Consider the following 14,137-nt stretch of genomic DNA (forward strand, 5'->3'; position numbering starts at 1 on the left):
GAGACGGGGTTTCACCATGTTGACCAGGATGGTCTCGATCTCTTGACCTCGTGATCCACCCGCCTCAGCCTCCCAAAGTGCTGGGATTACAGGCGTGAGCCACCACGCCTGGCTTTTCTTTATATTTTTAGTAGAGACCGGGTTTTTCCATGTTGGCCAGGCTGGTCTCAAACTCCTGATCTCAAGGGATCCACCCACCTGGGACTCGGACTCTCAAGTGCTGGGATTACAGACATGAGCCACTGTGCTGGGCCTGAGTTCTAGTAAAACCAATTCAGGGCTGACCCCCGGTGCCCTGTGAGAATCCCTTCTTGCTCTGGCAGCTCTCCTCCCCCGTTATCTAGACTCTACAGTTTCCCTCTCTCCTTAGCTACAGTTTTCTCAATCTTGGGGCTCCAAAGCCCCTCTTTATTCTGCCCCTCCTGGTGCTACTTCCCTGTGCAAAGCAGTGCTTCCCGAGATCATAAGCCCCATGAGGGCAGGAACACTGCTTGTGTTATTCACTGCTCCATTCCCAGCACCCCTGAATTGTGCTGAACAGAGAGGTGGCACTCAATAAATATTCATTCAGTGAGAAAACTTCCTGAAGCCACTAGGAAGGTAACCGGTCACGTCTCCAGATGCTTCAGTACTTGAACCTACTACAAAGAATTTGTGGCCTACCTCCATAGAGATAAACATGATACCCATTTCACAAATGGACAGCTGAGTTAGTTCAAATAATCTAAGATCATAACTATTCTACCTAAAATGGTCTGACCCTTGGTTAGAAATATTTTTAAAAGCCAAGAAGTAGAAGCTATTGAAAAATCCAGCATACAAAGAGAACATTACTCATGTCATTTAACATTTCTTGAAGATATGATGGATTTAACTGATGTAGAACAGTCTTCCTGGATAAATCCAACAATAAATATTTTGGTTTCCTGAAAACAAAACAAAACAAGCAAAATAACTGTTCTTGGCTTGAATCATAGGAATTCTTTGCTGGCAGCTGCGCCCAAGCTGATTGCATATGTGCTTTTAGGATAGGACTGGAGACTGCATGTGTGTTCTGCACAACAACCACGGACACTTAACATTCATTAAATAATAATGAAACAGGACGCCTGGATTTTTTTTCTCCTAGGTTTCTTCCTCATTTAAGTGACCTTGGACAAATCCATTCCTTCCCTCATATCTGATTTCCATCAGTCTGTTTCGGGATAATGTTTATGACTAAGATGCTCTGTGAGATCTTCAGATTACAAATAATAGTTGCTGCCCTTCATCTATTAAAATTTTCCTCCTTCACTACTCTATGGGATGTTTGCTTGACCCTTCCATCGAAAACCTTCACACACAGTTGTAAAGCGTCAATACCATCTAGGGACGGTTCAGAAGCTCCAAACCCAATCAAATGACAAGTCATGGGATAACTTGGGCCATGAAAATCCGTTTCCTCTGCTACTGAGAACTGGAAAACAGGTACATGTACTAATCCTTAAACCATGTTTTTCTTCTTCCTGCCGTTGTCAGCCTCTTCTAAACTATGCAGAAGCTGCGGACATTTGACTATCCTATATTCGACAATGCTTCCAAAGCAATCCTACCGAAAACAGATCACACAGCCCCCACGGGCGGGCAGGACAGGCCGCCGGGCCCTGGTTCAGGAGCTGCGCGCTCCACACATTGTTTAGAGGCCGACGAGGCACAGCCATCTTGCGTCGGGCACCAGGGCCCGGGAGGAGAGCGAGCCCGGTCCCCAGATCCCGGAGGCCGGCACTGGCGAGGGGCTGCCCCGCACGCAGGCGGCCCGCCCGAGCCAGGCAGGAGTCTGAGCCACTAAGTTGTCTGCTGTGGACTCGGGCCGGCCCCGCAGGACCCCGCCGCACTTGGCTGGTCGCGCAGGCGGGAAGGAGGCCGTCGGTCCACCCCTCCCGCTGCCGCAGCGGCCCCGTCCGACAGCGGGCGCGGGACGCCGCGTTCCGATTTGCCAGCTTCCTGCTAGGGAGCGTTTTCCACTGGGGCGCGGCAACCGGACAGGTCGCGTCCTCCCCCACCCACTGCCGCCCGGGTCTCCACGGGGGCGCGCGCCGGGGCCCGCGCGGTGGCGGCCCCTCCCTCCCCTCCCCGCCGCGGCCCTAGTCGCCCACAGGCCGGGCGTTCACCCGCCGCGCCTCCGCCCGCCGTCCCCTCCCCCCGCTTCCCTCCGGGCGCCCCAAACCCGGGCATCGGGGGTTCGACGCTTTGCGCGCCGGGAGCGGGATGGGAGTGTAGGGCCGGGGGCGGGGGTTGGCCGGGGGCGGGCGGCAGTTTCGGCGGGAGCTGGCGGCCCCTCAGCGTGTCTTTTGTGTTTGTACACACACTGCGCGAGGCGGCCGGGAGGAGGGAGGAGGCGGCGTGCGGGGGAGGGGCGAGCGCGCGTCAGCGAACTGGCGCGCGGGGGGAGGGGCGGGGGCGGGGCGCGAGCAGGGTTGCGGGGGCGGGGCCGAGCCTTCCCTCCATTGTGTGTGATTGGCTGGCTCGCGGCGCGGGGGCGGGGCGGCGTGTGTTGGGGGATAGCCTCGGTGTCAGCCATCTTTCAATTGTGTTCGCAGCCGCCGCCGCGCCGCCGTCGCTCTCCAACGCCAGCGCCGCCTCTCGCTCGCCGAGCTCCAGCCGAAGGAGAAGGGGGGTAAGTAAGGAGGTCTCTATACCATGGCTCGTACAAAGCAGACTGCCCGCAAATCTACCGGTGGTAAAGCACCCAGGAAGCAACTGGCTACAAAAGCCGCTCGCAAGAGTGCGCCCTCTACTGGAGGGGTGAAGAAACCTCATCGTTACAGGTATTAAAAAACGAAAAAAATGGGACAGTCTCTCTCTTATGTATCCATATAATTTAACAAAAGATGAATAACAGGAAAACTTTTTGCTTTAGAGAAACATTTTTTTATTTGAACACATACTGCTTAAATACATGTACTGTGTGATCATTTATATATATAAATTTTAGTATTGAGATTTATTGGAAACGTTTAACTTTTAAGCCATAATCTGACCTAGAGGCCTAAGGAGACGTAGTACATCACTGATAATGGAATATATTGACATTTTATTTAACTTAGTAATTCTTTAAAAATAGTTATGTGTTGCCTTCTTGAATACACTTTTGAGGATATCTTTCCTAGCTTTTGGCAAAGTGATTTAATCGAAATGGGGTGTTTTATAAGATTCCTACCCCCTCGTTTATTTGATTAGCTTATTTCCTTCTATATTAGTTCATTGGATTGTGAACTACCTGAGCCACTGTGTTGTTAAGGGCATCTGCCATTAGAGGGCAGAAGTTGCTCAGACTTAGGTAGCCTCAGCAGATATTACCATTAACCTAAAATAAAAGCTCATACAGTGGAAGAAGTCAGTCAGAATGAGAGGTAAATTTCTTTCTAACAATTACTTAAAAAAAAAACTTTTCCACGTGGAAGGAACACTACACAATCGTATGTATTTAAATTTAATAATTCTTGAGGAATGAACTGTAGTCAGAGTAGAGGTATTCTGGGAAATAGAACTTAAATGCCACAAGTATATTTTTAAATGAAGTTCATTGGGTTGTGTTGGTTATCTTTAAGGGCTGTTAAGATAATAGAGGGTGCAGGTGGGAAGGAGAGTGGTGCTAAGTTGAGAAGAGTCAACTTTATTAGTAGCCTGACAGTACCTTCCAAGGTTTTGATACCTATATCACTTTAAAAAATGAAAATAAATAGGCCTTTGGTAAACTCCTTGTTAAGAATGTATTTTAATTTCATGCTTTTTGCTAAAGGTATTGTTACTCCTGCTAGACTTGAATGTCATCATAAGTTGATCAGTGAAATTTGATACTGAAGCTGAAGAATTGTTGGGTGGTTTGTTTTTTGAAAAATTACTGCATTTCTTTAAAGCTGCCCACTTTTTATGCTATTTATGTTTTTGGTAACTTTCTTTATTGTTAATTTTTTAAAGGCCTGGTACTGTGGCACTCCGTGAAATTAGACGTTATCAGAAGTCCACTGAACTTCTGATTCGCAAACTTCCCTTCCAGCGTCTGGTGCGAGAAATTGCTCAGGACTTTAAAACAGATCTGCGCTTCCAGAGCGCAGCTATCGGTGCTTTGCAGGTAAAATCATGGGTGGGGAAGACTCAGTTTGTATTCCTGTTGTGTACCAAGAACAGTTCTAGAAAATTTTTGAATATGCTTTTATATATATATGTGTGTATATATATACACATATATATATATATATATATATTTTTTTTTTTTCCTCCTCTGTTTACCACAACCTCCACCTCCAGGGTTCAAGTGATTCTGCCTCAGCGTCCAAGTAGCTGGGATTGCAGGCTGGCACTACCATGCCTGGCTAATTTTGTATTTCTAGTAGAGACGGGGTTTTCCCGTGTTGGTCAGGCTGGTCTCAAACTCCCGACCTCAGGTGATCCCCCTGCCTCTGCCTCCCAAAGTGCTGGGATTACAGGCATGAGCCACTGTGCCCACCCGCTAATATCATTTAATCACAAGCCTGTCAGGTAGCTGACATTGTGACTTCACTGTTGAGACTTCAGAAAGGTTAAACTGCTCAAGGTCATGCCCATAGAAAATGGCAAAACCATAATTTGAACATCTGACTCCAAGGCTTAGTGCACATTCATTATACCATTTAAAATTTTGAAGGCCAGGTGCGGTGGCTCAAGCCTGTAATCCCAGCACTTTGGGAGGCCAAGGCGGGTGGATCACGAGGTCAAGAGATCGAGACCATCCTGGTCAACATGGTGAAACCCCGTCTCTACTAAAAATACAAAAAATTAGCTGGGCATGGTGGTGCGTGCCTGTAATCCCAGCTACTCAGGAGGCTGAGGCAGGAGAATTGCTTGAACCCAGGAGGCGGAGGTTGCGGTGAGCCGAGATCGCGCCATTGCACTCCAGCCTGGGTAACATGAGTGAAACTCCGTCTCAAAAAAATAAAATAAAATAAAATAAAATTTTGAAACATTGCACTTAAAAAAAATATTTAAATAAAAGCCTCTGATTTGGTTTATCGATGCTGTAGGACATTAAGAAGAACTGAGAGTAGAGGTCTATATTTGTAGTAACAATTTCAACCAACAGTGCCTAGAATAAAAGAAATGTCTCTTTAGTTCCTGAAGAAACAGATACAGAGAGAGCTTAGTATCTACCATGGGAAGAGCCAGTATTAAAGAATTATGCATTAAGATGTAAGAGGAGCAGTGAGTGGAGGATAGGATTGGATTGGCAAGATGGGGGAAACAGTGCCTAAAGGTGATACTGGACATGTAAGGGGACAGGGATTTGCTTTGTGGTTTGCTGAAGGGGAATAGGGATTTCCACTTAAATGTAGAGCATATTGAATTTAATCTTAATCTCTAGCATGTCAGGATTTAGAGAAATACTATTCTTGAGATGTTTATGTATTTGAGATATTTGTGCTGTATGTCAAGACCAAAACTTTGCATCTGTTGCTTCAGTATTGGCAAAATAAAAGGAAAAAAAAAAACCCAAAACTTGAAATTACTACAGAATACTTGATAAAGGTATGTAGGTGTAATTAACATCAATCACTTAAGTAACCTATTTTATATTGTGTGGTTGGATTCTTTAGATGAAAGTATCCCAGAATATAGTAAAGCTACCGCCTACATCAGAAGCATGCAGTTGGGGCCGTTAAAAATGCTGATTGCTAGGCACCATTGCAGACCTGAATCAATCTCTTGATGAGGGGTGGGGGGGGTATCCAGAATCTTAAGTACACTCCATTGGAGGATTTTCAAGGCTGCTGTTGCTGTGCCGGGCTTTTGCTTTATGTGTGAGAAAGATTTGATAGGTGGATTCCACCCTGAAGTGTAATTGGTCGAGCTGTTTCTATGGTTAGTCTAAACTTCATTTGATTGGTGTATTCCAGGATTAGGCATCCATTAAATTCTCAGTGAGTTGCTGAAATTTCAACTAACAAAATCTTGCATTCTGTTACTTAAAACTTTATTTTCTGTTTTAATAGCCAATTATCTTCAGTTCTCATTTCATTTATTACTAAATACAGAAATGTTACTAAGATTCCCAAGCATTGGTACAAAGCTGCTAATATTTTCTAGTTAGAACTATGCTTAAAGAACACAATACCGTACTTGAAAAGTGCAGCATTTTTTAGCTTAAATGTCAGTAATATAGCCTTTTAAATTGAGTTTACTAAACAATCTGGGTAAAAGACTCATCTTTCTAAAATTATTCGTGTGTAAACTTCAATTGTTACTATTACATATTTGTCATTAAGTGTGGTTGTGTTGGTTTTAAGCAAAATGTACACCTCTTCTGTCCACAGTTCTCTTAGCGTTAGCTCTTTATTGGAAAGAGTGATCTTCGTAACAGGCTTTTGTGTTTTGTGTTTGCTTTTTTATGCATATGCTTTAGTTCTCTTAAACAGAGGGAGAATTTGTTAATGGACTAGGATAATAGATTGCAGTTGAAGTAGAAATCCAAAGGTCACTTTCTTTTTGGCCTTAGAATTACACACTTTACAACTAAAGGATGGGAGGGAGTCCAGTGAGAATGGTAGAGAAGCTAGTCTCAGCTTGCCATAAGTAATCAAAAATTGGTCTACTTAAAATTTAGTCTTTGCCTTTAATGTCTGAGAACTTGAACTCAAATATCCTTATGTTAAATGGACAGTGTTGCTTTGAAATGGTAAAGAGCCAGACATTGAATATACTCAAAATGTCCTAAACTATTATTTTCTTGTAGTTTTGTTTTTTCTTTTGCCGTTAACTCAATTCACTGGGTCATAAATTAATGTGGCAATCTTTAATTCCCATTACAGTCTTAATGTTTTAAGGGACTTCCGGTTACTTGTAATAGAATTGGAAATGTATGGGTTATGGTCAGATCCTCTCTAGGAGTTGAATCTTTTCTCAGAGCTGACCAGACACAACCCTTATAAACTAGCAGCCAGGTTCTAAGAGCTATGAGAGCCCCAGCTGCTCCATGCCACATCTGAATAGTTCTAGGTGATACCACTCTAGGCCTCAGAATCATGGGACCTGATGGTTTGCCCACCTAGTAGCTTGTGCCACATTTCACAAAAGCATTCCAGCTTTCCATAATCCTGAGGTGCCAGGTTAAGCAAAATTAAACTTTTCTTTCCTGTGAAACTTCACTTCTAGTAAGTGATATGTGTTGTGAGCCCCTAAGGAGGCTACAATATGCCATGTTTTCTAGGCTTTCTACCCACTTATAAAATAGGTTAAGAACGAATCTCTGAATATTATTAAGGACTTTTGCTTTTTAATACCTTTGGAATAGGTAAGATGTGATGGACTAATTGCATAGAATAGAAACATGTTTTTTAAACTAGCAAATACTGAAAATCTACTTGAGGACAAGGTATTTTGAGTATAAAATTAGATTCTAATATCAGGTAACTTAAGAGCACCAAAAAATGGCTAATAATGCAAAGTCAGTGTGAGCACCAAGGAACTAGGAGTTCAGGGTTGCCTGCACTGGCAATGAGAGTACTTATTTTTTTTTTTTTTTTTCCTTCATGGAATAGTCTTGAGCTGGGCCTTAAAGTGTAGATGAGTAAGACTTAGTTCTTAATAACAAATGCTGAGAAACACACATGAAGATAGTTCGATTTGAATGAAAGAAACTTCTATAAGAGTAGTGATGACGGCTAAAAAATGAAGGTGTAAATGTACTTTTTAAAAATAAAATAGTGTAAACCATTTGAGTTCATTATTGGTGTGATGATGCTTTTAAAGGGATCTCAATAATTTTATTGCAAAGTCAAAACTTTTTTGTGAAACAAAAAGGCCTGTATCCTGTTTTGTGTTTTATGTAGCATTGTAGGGCTTAAATTGCTCTGTTATTTGTGTGTGTGTTCTTAGGATAAAAATAGCAACTTAAAGACTATTTTCTCCCTTAATATATCTTGAGCAGAGAAATAATTTTTCCTTATAGAGGAAGAGAGAGGGCCGACTAACCTATTATTTCATGCTCCAAATCCAAAACTGTTGGATTCATGATTTTTTGTTTGTTTTTTTGAATAGAGATGGGGTTTCACCTTGTTGGTCAGGCTGGTCTTGAGCGCCTAACCTTGTGATCCACCCACCTCGGCCTCCCAAAGTGCTGGGATTACAGGCATGAGTCACTGTGCCCGGCCTGGATTTGTTATTAATTTTTAAGATGGTAATTTCTCCATTTCAAAATGAGTAAGCAGGACGGGGATGGTGGTTCACACCTGTAATTCCAGCACTTTGGGAGGTTGAAGTGGAAGGATCACCTGAAGTCAGGAGTTCGAGACCAGCCTGGCCAACATGGTGAAAACCCTGTCTTTACTAAAAATACAAAATTAACTGGGTGTGGTAGCGGACCCCTGTACTCCCAGCTACTCAGGAGGCTGAGGCAGGAGAATTGCTTGAGCCAGGGAGATGGAGGTTGCAGTGAACTGAGATTATACCACTGCACTCTAGCCTGAGCCACAGAGCAAAACTCCATCTCAAAAAAAAAAAAAATTAGTAAGCAGATGTTTTAACTTAGACTAAAAGATTCTCAGCTTTTCAGACAACTTTTTTGTAGAGATGGGGTTTCACCATGTTGACTAGGATGGTCTCGATCTCTTGACCTGGTGATCCACCTGCCTCGGTCTCCCAAAGTGCTAGGATTATAGGCGTAAGCCACCGCGCCCAGCCCAGACAACTATTAAGTATACTAACAATTTCAGTTATGAGTTAATTCTAACTAGAAATGCCCCTTCTTCCTCTTCACAAGCTGCCTGTCAATGAGTGATTCATAGACCTGTCATTCTTGAGTGGTAGTAGTAATAAGATAACTTGAAAGGATCTTCTAGTCACATGGGAAAAACAAGGGAGATAAATACTATTAGAGAACAACAAATGCTGTTACAAATAGGGGTACATAGAGGAAAAGGGACTTTGTAGAGGACAGGGGCACATCTCTGAGGCGTAGATCAAAGTATATAAATAAGGAACTAACTTGTGAAATGTTCTGGAATCAAAAATACTCTCATGATAAAACAGAGAAGGTAGATGAGCATGTGATAGAAACCAGTTGTTCAGTGTATTATACTACTGGGCAAGGCAGAGGTTCAGCTACTGTGTGAATGGGATTCAGGGTGAGGAGACTAGGCTAGGATGGGGTATTTGGATTAGACATGATTCCGTTTATAAGAATGAGAATGTTAAAGAAATTGGATTTCTTGGCTTTATTTGAGACATTTCAGTTTATTAGAAATCACATTACCATTAATTGAAGTTTCTTAGTAACAAAGTAGTTTAACTTGTGTAACTTGATAAAGATTTACTGGCTTAAACTTTGGGGTTTTTCATAAGCTGCCTTTGAGCTTTGTCCCACAGGTTTTAAAATGTAAGCATTTGATAAAATTGTCAACATCCTGCAGAGCCATTTTTTTAAAGGGTTTAAAAACCTTTTTGTTTTAATTCATATAGTTGGGTCTTAACTATTGGCGATTACACCATTAATTTTTCTTCATTCCTTTTGCAGGAGGCAAGTGAGGCCTATCTGGTTGGCCTTTTTGAAGACACCAACCTTTGTGCTATCCATGCCAAACGTGTAACAATTATGCCAAAAGACATCCAGCTAGCACGCCGCATACGTGGAGAGCGTGCTTAAGAATCCACTATGATGGGAAACATTTCATTCTCAAAAAAAAAAAAAAAAAAAAAAATTCTCTTCTTCCTGTTACTGGTAGTTCTGAATGTTAGATAATTTTTTTTCCATGGGGTCAAAAGGTACCTAAGTATATGATTGCGAGTGGAAAAATAGGGGACAGAAATCAGGTATTGGCAGTTTTTCCATTTTCATTTGTGTGTGAATTTTTAATATAAATGCGGAGACGTAAAGCATTAATGAAAGTTAAAATGTTTCAGAGAACAAGTTTCAGCGGTTCAACTTTATAATAATTATAAATAAACCTGTTAAATTTTTCTGGACAATGCCAGCATTTGGATTTTTTTAAAACAAGTAAATTTCTTATTGATGGCAACTAAATGGTGTTTGTAGCATTTTTATCATACAGTAGATTCCATCCATTCACTATACTTTTCTAACTGAGTTGTCCTACATGCAAGTACATGTTTTTAATGTTGTCTGTCTTCTGTGCTGTTCCTGTAAGTTTGCTATTAAAATACATTAAACTATACCTGCTTTTGGTCTTTATTATCAGCCTTGCCCCACAATTCATGTTCAAAATAATGTTAGTAGTAAGTGCTTTCCTTGTCACTTTATATCTGAGACAAGACTGAGAGGTGAGGAAAGTATGGGCTTGTTGGCAAAAGGAAATGAATACTGGCTTTAATTCTTAGAAGATTGCCAAAACCTAATGATCTTAACTCTTCGGATATGTTGTCCTCTGAACGAATTAATTCTAAAAGCTAGTCAACAGGATCACCTGGAAATAGTGGAATCTGTAAGTAGATTCAACTTTCATAAATGTTTAATAACATGGAAGTATGTAACAGTCTTTAGCTAAAAAATTAATGGATTCAAGATCTGGCTATATTAAGATGGTCTGTATTCATTAACCCTGAACTTACTTAAGCACTAATGGTTAATTCTTAGCCCTGTTTTATTTGGTATTGGTATGATTAATGTGAAATGAGGATAATAACCTTCTTAAGACTTGATAGATCCCATTAGTTGTAATGTTTGAGTGTTTGAAATGTTAATCACTGTGCTAAGAATAGGCTTGGTGTCAATAAGATACAACATTGGGCTTGCATTCTTACTGCTCTTAAACGTTTTAGCTGTAACTTAATGTTTCGACTATAGGTGACTATAAAATTCTTTAATGGGAGAATTATTTCTAAGAGCCTGATTTTGTTAGCATGCATCCTAGTTTTCAGTGTGATCTTTTGCATATATGGGGAAGTACTGGTAATGCTTGGTACTTTCTCAGTAGTTGAATATTCTGTTTAGTCCAGTTTTTCAGTGCAAAGGACCAAATGGTAGGCCTTTTAATGAAAAACACTCAGAAGAAAAAGTAGATGTCTCCATTAAGGGAGGAAGTTAATGTTACCTGCTGGAATCTGATAAGGACCAGTTATTTACAAGTGGATGATACAGTCCTTTGAGTTCTTGGAATCCTAAATACTCCAAAAATTTTTGTGTGCTAAAAGTACATTTTTTTATTGCCCATGAATGATTGTTAACAGTTAATTCTTTTTTTAAGCAAAATTTCAATTGGTTTAAACATAGTACTACATGGTCATTGTCCAGGTATAAGACAGTAAGTTGTACATTATAAAATAGAAAAAAGTACAAAGATGAACTTGGCACTCTGTGTTATGTACACAAATGTCATTTTATTAAATTTGTTTCATTATGCTGTGTTAATATTGGGCATGTATTCCTAGAAAGTAGGTAACTTGTTAATACTTACAAATGAGGCAGTGGAATTTGGGAAGACATTTTTAATTGACTAGGACCTGACCAATATGCTTAGTAGTTTTGAGCACAGGGCTATCCTTTGACTCAGGTGCGGATCTGCCAGCTCATTGATCCCTGGCTCAGTAACTATTAGGCTGATAATCCTCTTTCCTGTGATGCTTCAGAGCTGGTATATGACAATTCCACCCAGAAAAAAAAGGGAATTGGAATTGAGCTCAAAATGTATGGAGACTAGGTAAAATCACCACTTTGTTTCAGCTTTTGAATAGCAAAGTAACTTAAGTAGCCAATAAACACCTTTTAAGATTTCAGAAAAGTTCCCTAAAGTCTAAGTTGACTTGACAGATGAAAAACCCCAGAAAATTATATTTTAAGATAAAAATTCAGGTAAATGTCTTAGGAAAAAGTCGGGAATACTATAACTGGAAGAATCTTTAGGAATTTGAAAACATTAACCAAATGGGAATCTCAGTTATTACGAATAGGTAAGTGCTTGCACAATGCCCAAGCTCTTGCCCTTCTTGACAGTCTAGAATCTTTAAGAGGAAATACATTCAAATTTGCAAATATATTGAGGGCCTGCTGAATGCTGAGGATGCAAAAGTATGCTGGAACTCAAAATTTAATTCTCAACAACCCAATGAAGTGGGTCCTGTTTTATGCTCTATTTTACAGGTGAAGAAATGGCAAATGGAGGAGATAGACTTTGTCCCCAGATACGCTAAATCCAAGGCCATTCTCAAGTGATCATGTAGAATAAATCAGAGCAGTTAATTTCCCAGGGATTGTAGAAGTTGAAGTCTTGGCAGTGGGAGAAACAAATGGTGGGTGGGGGTAAGAAACAAAATTAGGATTGAGGGCGATGTTTTAGAAATGACAAGAAAAGCCTATGTCCAAAGACCATGCTGCTCACCTGCTCAGTCATAACCTGCCCCCTTAATTCCATTCCCATCACCTATTCTCTTAGGCTCTTCCTCCAAAAAGGCATCGGAAACCCGCTTACCACATCTACTGCCCTAATCCAAGCTGCTATCTATTTTCTTTTTCTTGCTTGCCTTTTTTTTTGAGACAAGAGTTTCGATTTTGTTGCCCAGGCTCGAGTGCAATGGCATGATCTTGGCTTACTGAAACTGCCTCCTGAGTTCAAGCGATTCTCCTGCCTCTGCCTCCCAAGCAGCTGGGATTACAGGTGCACACCACCATGCCCAGCTAATTTTTGTATTTTTTTTTTTTAGTAGAGATGGGGTTTCACCATTTTGGCCAGGCTGGTCTCGAACTCCTGAACTTGTGATCCTCCCACCTCGGCTTCTCAATGTGCTGATTACAGGCCTGAGCCACTGCACCCAGCCTATTTTTTAAATAAAATGTTGAAAAGCTCATGAATACTAAACTGAAAGTGACAAACAGAATGGTTGTAGGGGTACTCCAAGGACAGTTTCTACTGAATGCATGTCACTTTTGCATCATCGTAAAGTTGAAAAATTGTAGGTCTAACCATCATAACTTGAGACCATCTGTACATAGTTTATCAGGAGTAGTAAGTGCTAAAAAGAAAAACAATGTGGATAACAAGTGTCTTGGGTGGCGGTGGGGGAGATGTTGGCAGTTAGGGTAGCCAGGGGAGGCATCGCTGAGGTATCTTTCAAGTCAAGTCCTGAAAAACATGAGAGCAAGCCACACAGATGTGAGAGAAGAGTATTTCAGGTCCTATTAGGGGTCCCATTAGAGGAGCCAGCCTGGTATGTTCTACGTTGGAGCATGCCATAGTAGAGAAAATAAGTAGAGAAGCACAGTGGGAAACCAGAGAGAAGAGATCTAATGGGAGCCAGAGCATGTAGTGCTTTATAGGTCCTGCAAGGACACTAAGTGAGATGGGAAACCTCTGGAGAGTTTTGAGCAGAAGGATAAATGGTCTGACTTATGTTTTAACAAAATCACTCCAGCTGCTGTCTGGAGAATAGACTGAAGGCAATAAGGATAGAGCAGAAAGGAAAACCAATTAAGCTACTGCAGTAACCTAAGTGCAACATGATGTAGTGGCTTGGACTTGGGTGGTGGCAGTGGAGGTGTGCAAAGTGGCATTCTGGATATTTTATTACAATGATAGGAGGATGGCTAGGATTTGCTGATGGGTGTAGGCATGAGAAAAATAAAGTGAGGTGGTTAATGGGGCCAGGGTTTTGATCTGAGTAACTGCATGAAGTTGCTATTGCTTGACATAGGGAAGACTGTGAGGGAAACAGGTTTGGGGAGTATCAGGGCTCAGTTTTGGACATGTTAAAATTGAGATGCTTAATTGGACTTTTTAGTGATGTCAAGTAGACTTTTGGATATGAATCGGGTTTAGGAAAGAGGTTTGGGCTGGAGATACAAATTTGGAAGTCATCAGCATGGTCTTAAAACTAGCTGAGGCCAGGTGTGGTGGCTCATGCCTGTAATCGCAACACTTTGGGAGGCCAAGGTGGGCGGATCACAAGGTCAAGAGATCAAGACCAACCTGGCCAACATGGTGAAACCCCATCTCTACTAAAAAATACAAAAATTAGCTGGGTGTGGTGGCACGTGCCTGTAGTCCCAGCTACTCCGGAAGCTGAGGCAGGAGAATTGCTTGAACCTGGGAGGCAGAGGTTACAGCGAGCCAGGATCATGCCACTCCACTCCAGCCTGGCAACAGCAAGACTCTGTCTCAAAAAACAAAAACCAAAA

General features: G+C 41.6%; 1 protein-coding gene and 1 long non-coding RNA gene across 2 annotated transcripts; one reads left to right on the plus strand and one right to left on the minus strand.

Moving 5' to 3' along the window:
* Positions 1 to 826: 826 nt before the first annotated feature.
* On the minus strand, positions 827 to 2,346 carry LOC119470836. Its single transcript, XR_005199804.1, has 2 exons — positions 1,593 to 2,346; positions 827 to 926 (listed from the first exon to the last, which is right to left on the minus strand). It is a non-coding gene; the product is annotated as an uncharacterized LOC119470836 (long non-coding RNA).
* Positions 2,347 to 2,530: 184 nt separating this feature from the next.
* Positions 2,531 to 10,184, plus strand: LOC108302741 (histone H3.3A). The gene is made up of 3 exons (XM_017526439.1): positions 2,531 to 2,807; positions 3,961 to 4,114; positions 9,527 to 10,184. The coding sequence occupies exons 1-3, from the start codon at positions 2,680 to 2,682 to the stop codon at positions 9,653 to 9,655; spliced, it is 411 nt and encodes a 136-aa protein (XP_017381928.1). The 5' UTR covers positions 2,531 to 2,679; the 3' UTR covers positions 9,656 to 10,184.
* The last annotated feature ends 3,953 nt before the right edge of the window (positions 10,185 to 14,137 follow it).

The sequence above is a fragment of the Cebus imitator genome, unplaced genomic scaffold (genome assembly GCF_001604975.1).
Source record: "Cebus imitator isolate Cc_AM_T3 unplaced genomic scaffold, Cebus_imitator-1.0 Scaffold42, whole genome shotgun sequence".
NCBI classification, from domain to species: domain Eukaryota; kingdom Metazoa; phylum Chordata; class Mammalia; order Primates; family Cebidae; genus Cebus; species Cebus imitator.

Coding starts and splice junctions, on each gene's coding strand:
- LOC108302741 (XM_017526439.1), top strand. CDS start 2,680: ATGGCTCGTACAAAGCAGACTGCCCGCAAATCTACCGGTGGTAAAGCA. Junction 2,808..3,960: donor AAGAAACCTCATCGTTACAG/GTATTAAAAAAC, acceptor AATTTTTTAAAG/GCCTGGTACTGTGGCACTCC. Junction 4,115..9,526: donor CAGCTATCGGTGCTTTGCAG/GTAAAATCATGG, acceptor TTCCTTTTGCAG/GAGGCAAGTGAGGCCTATCT.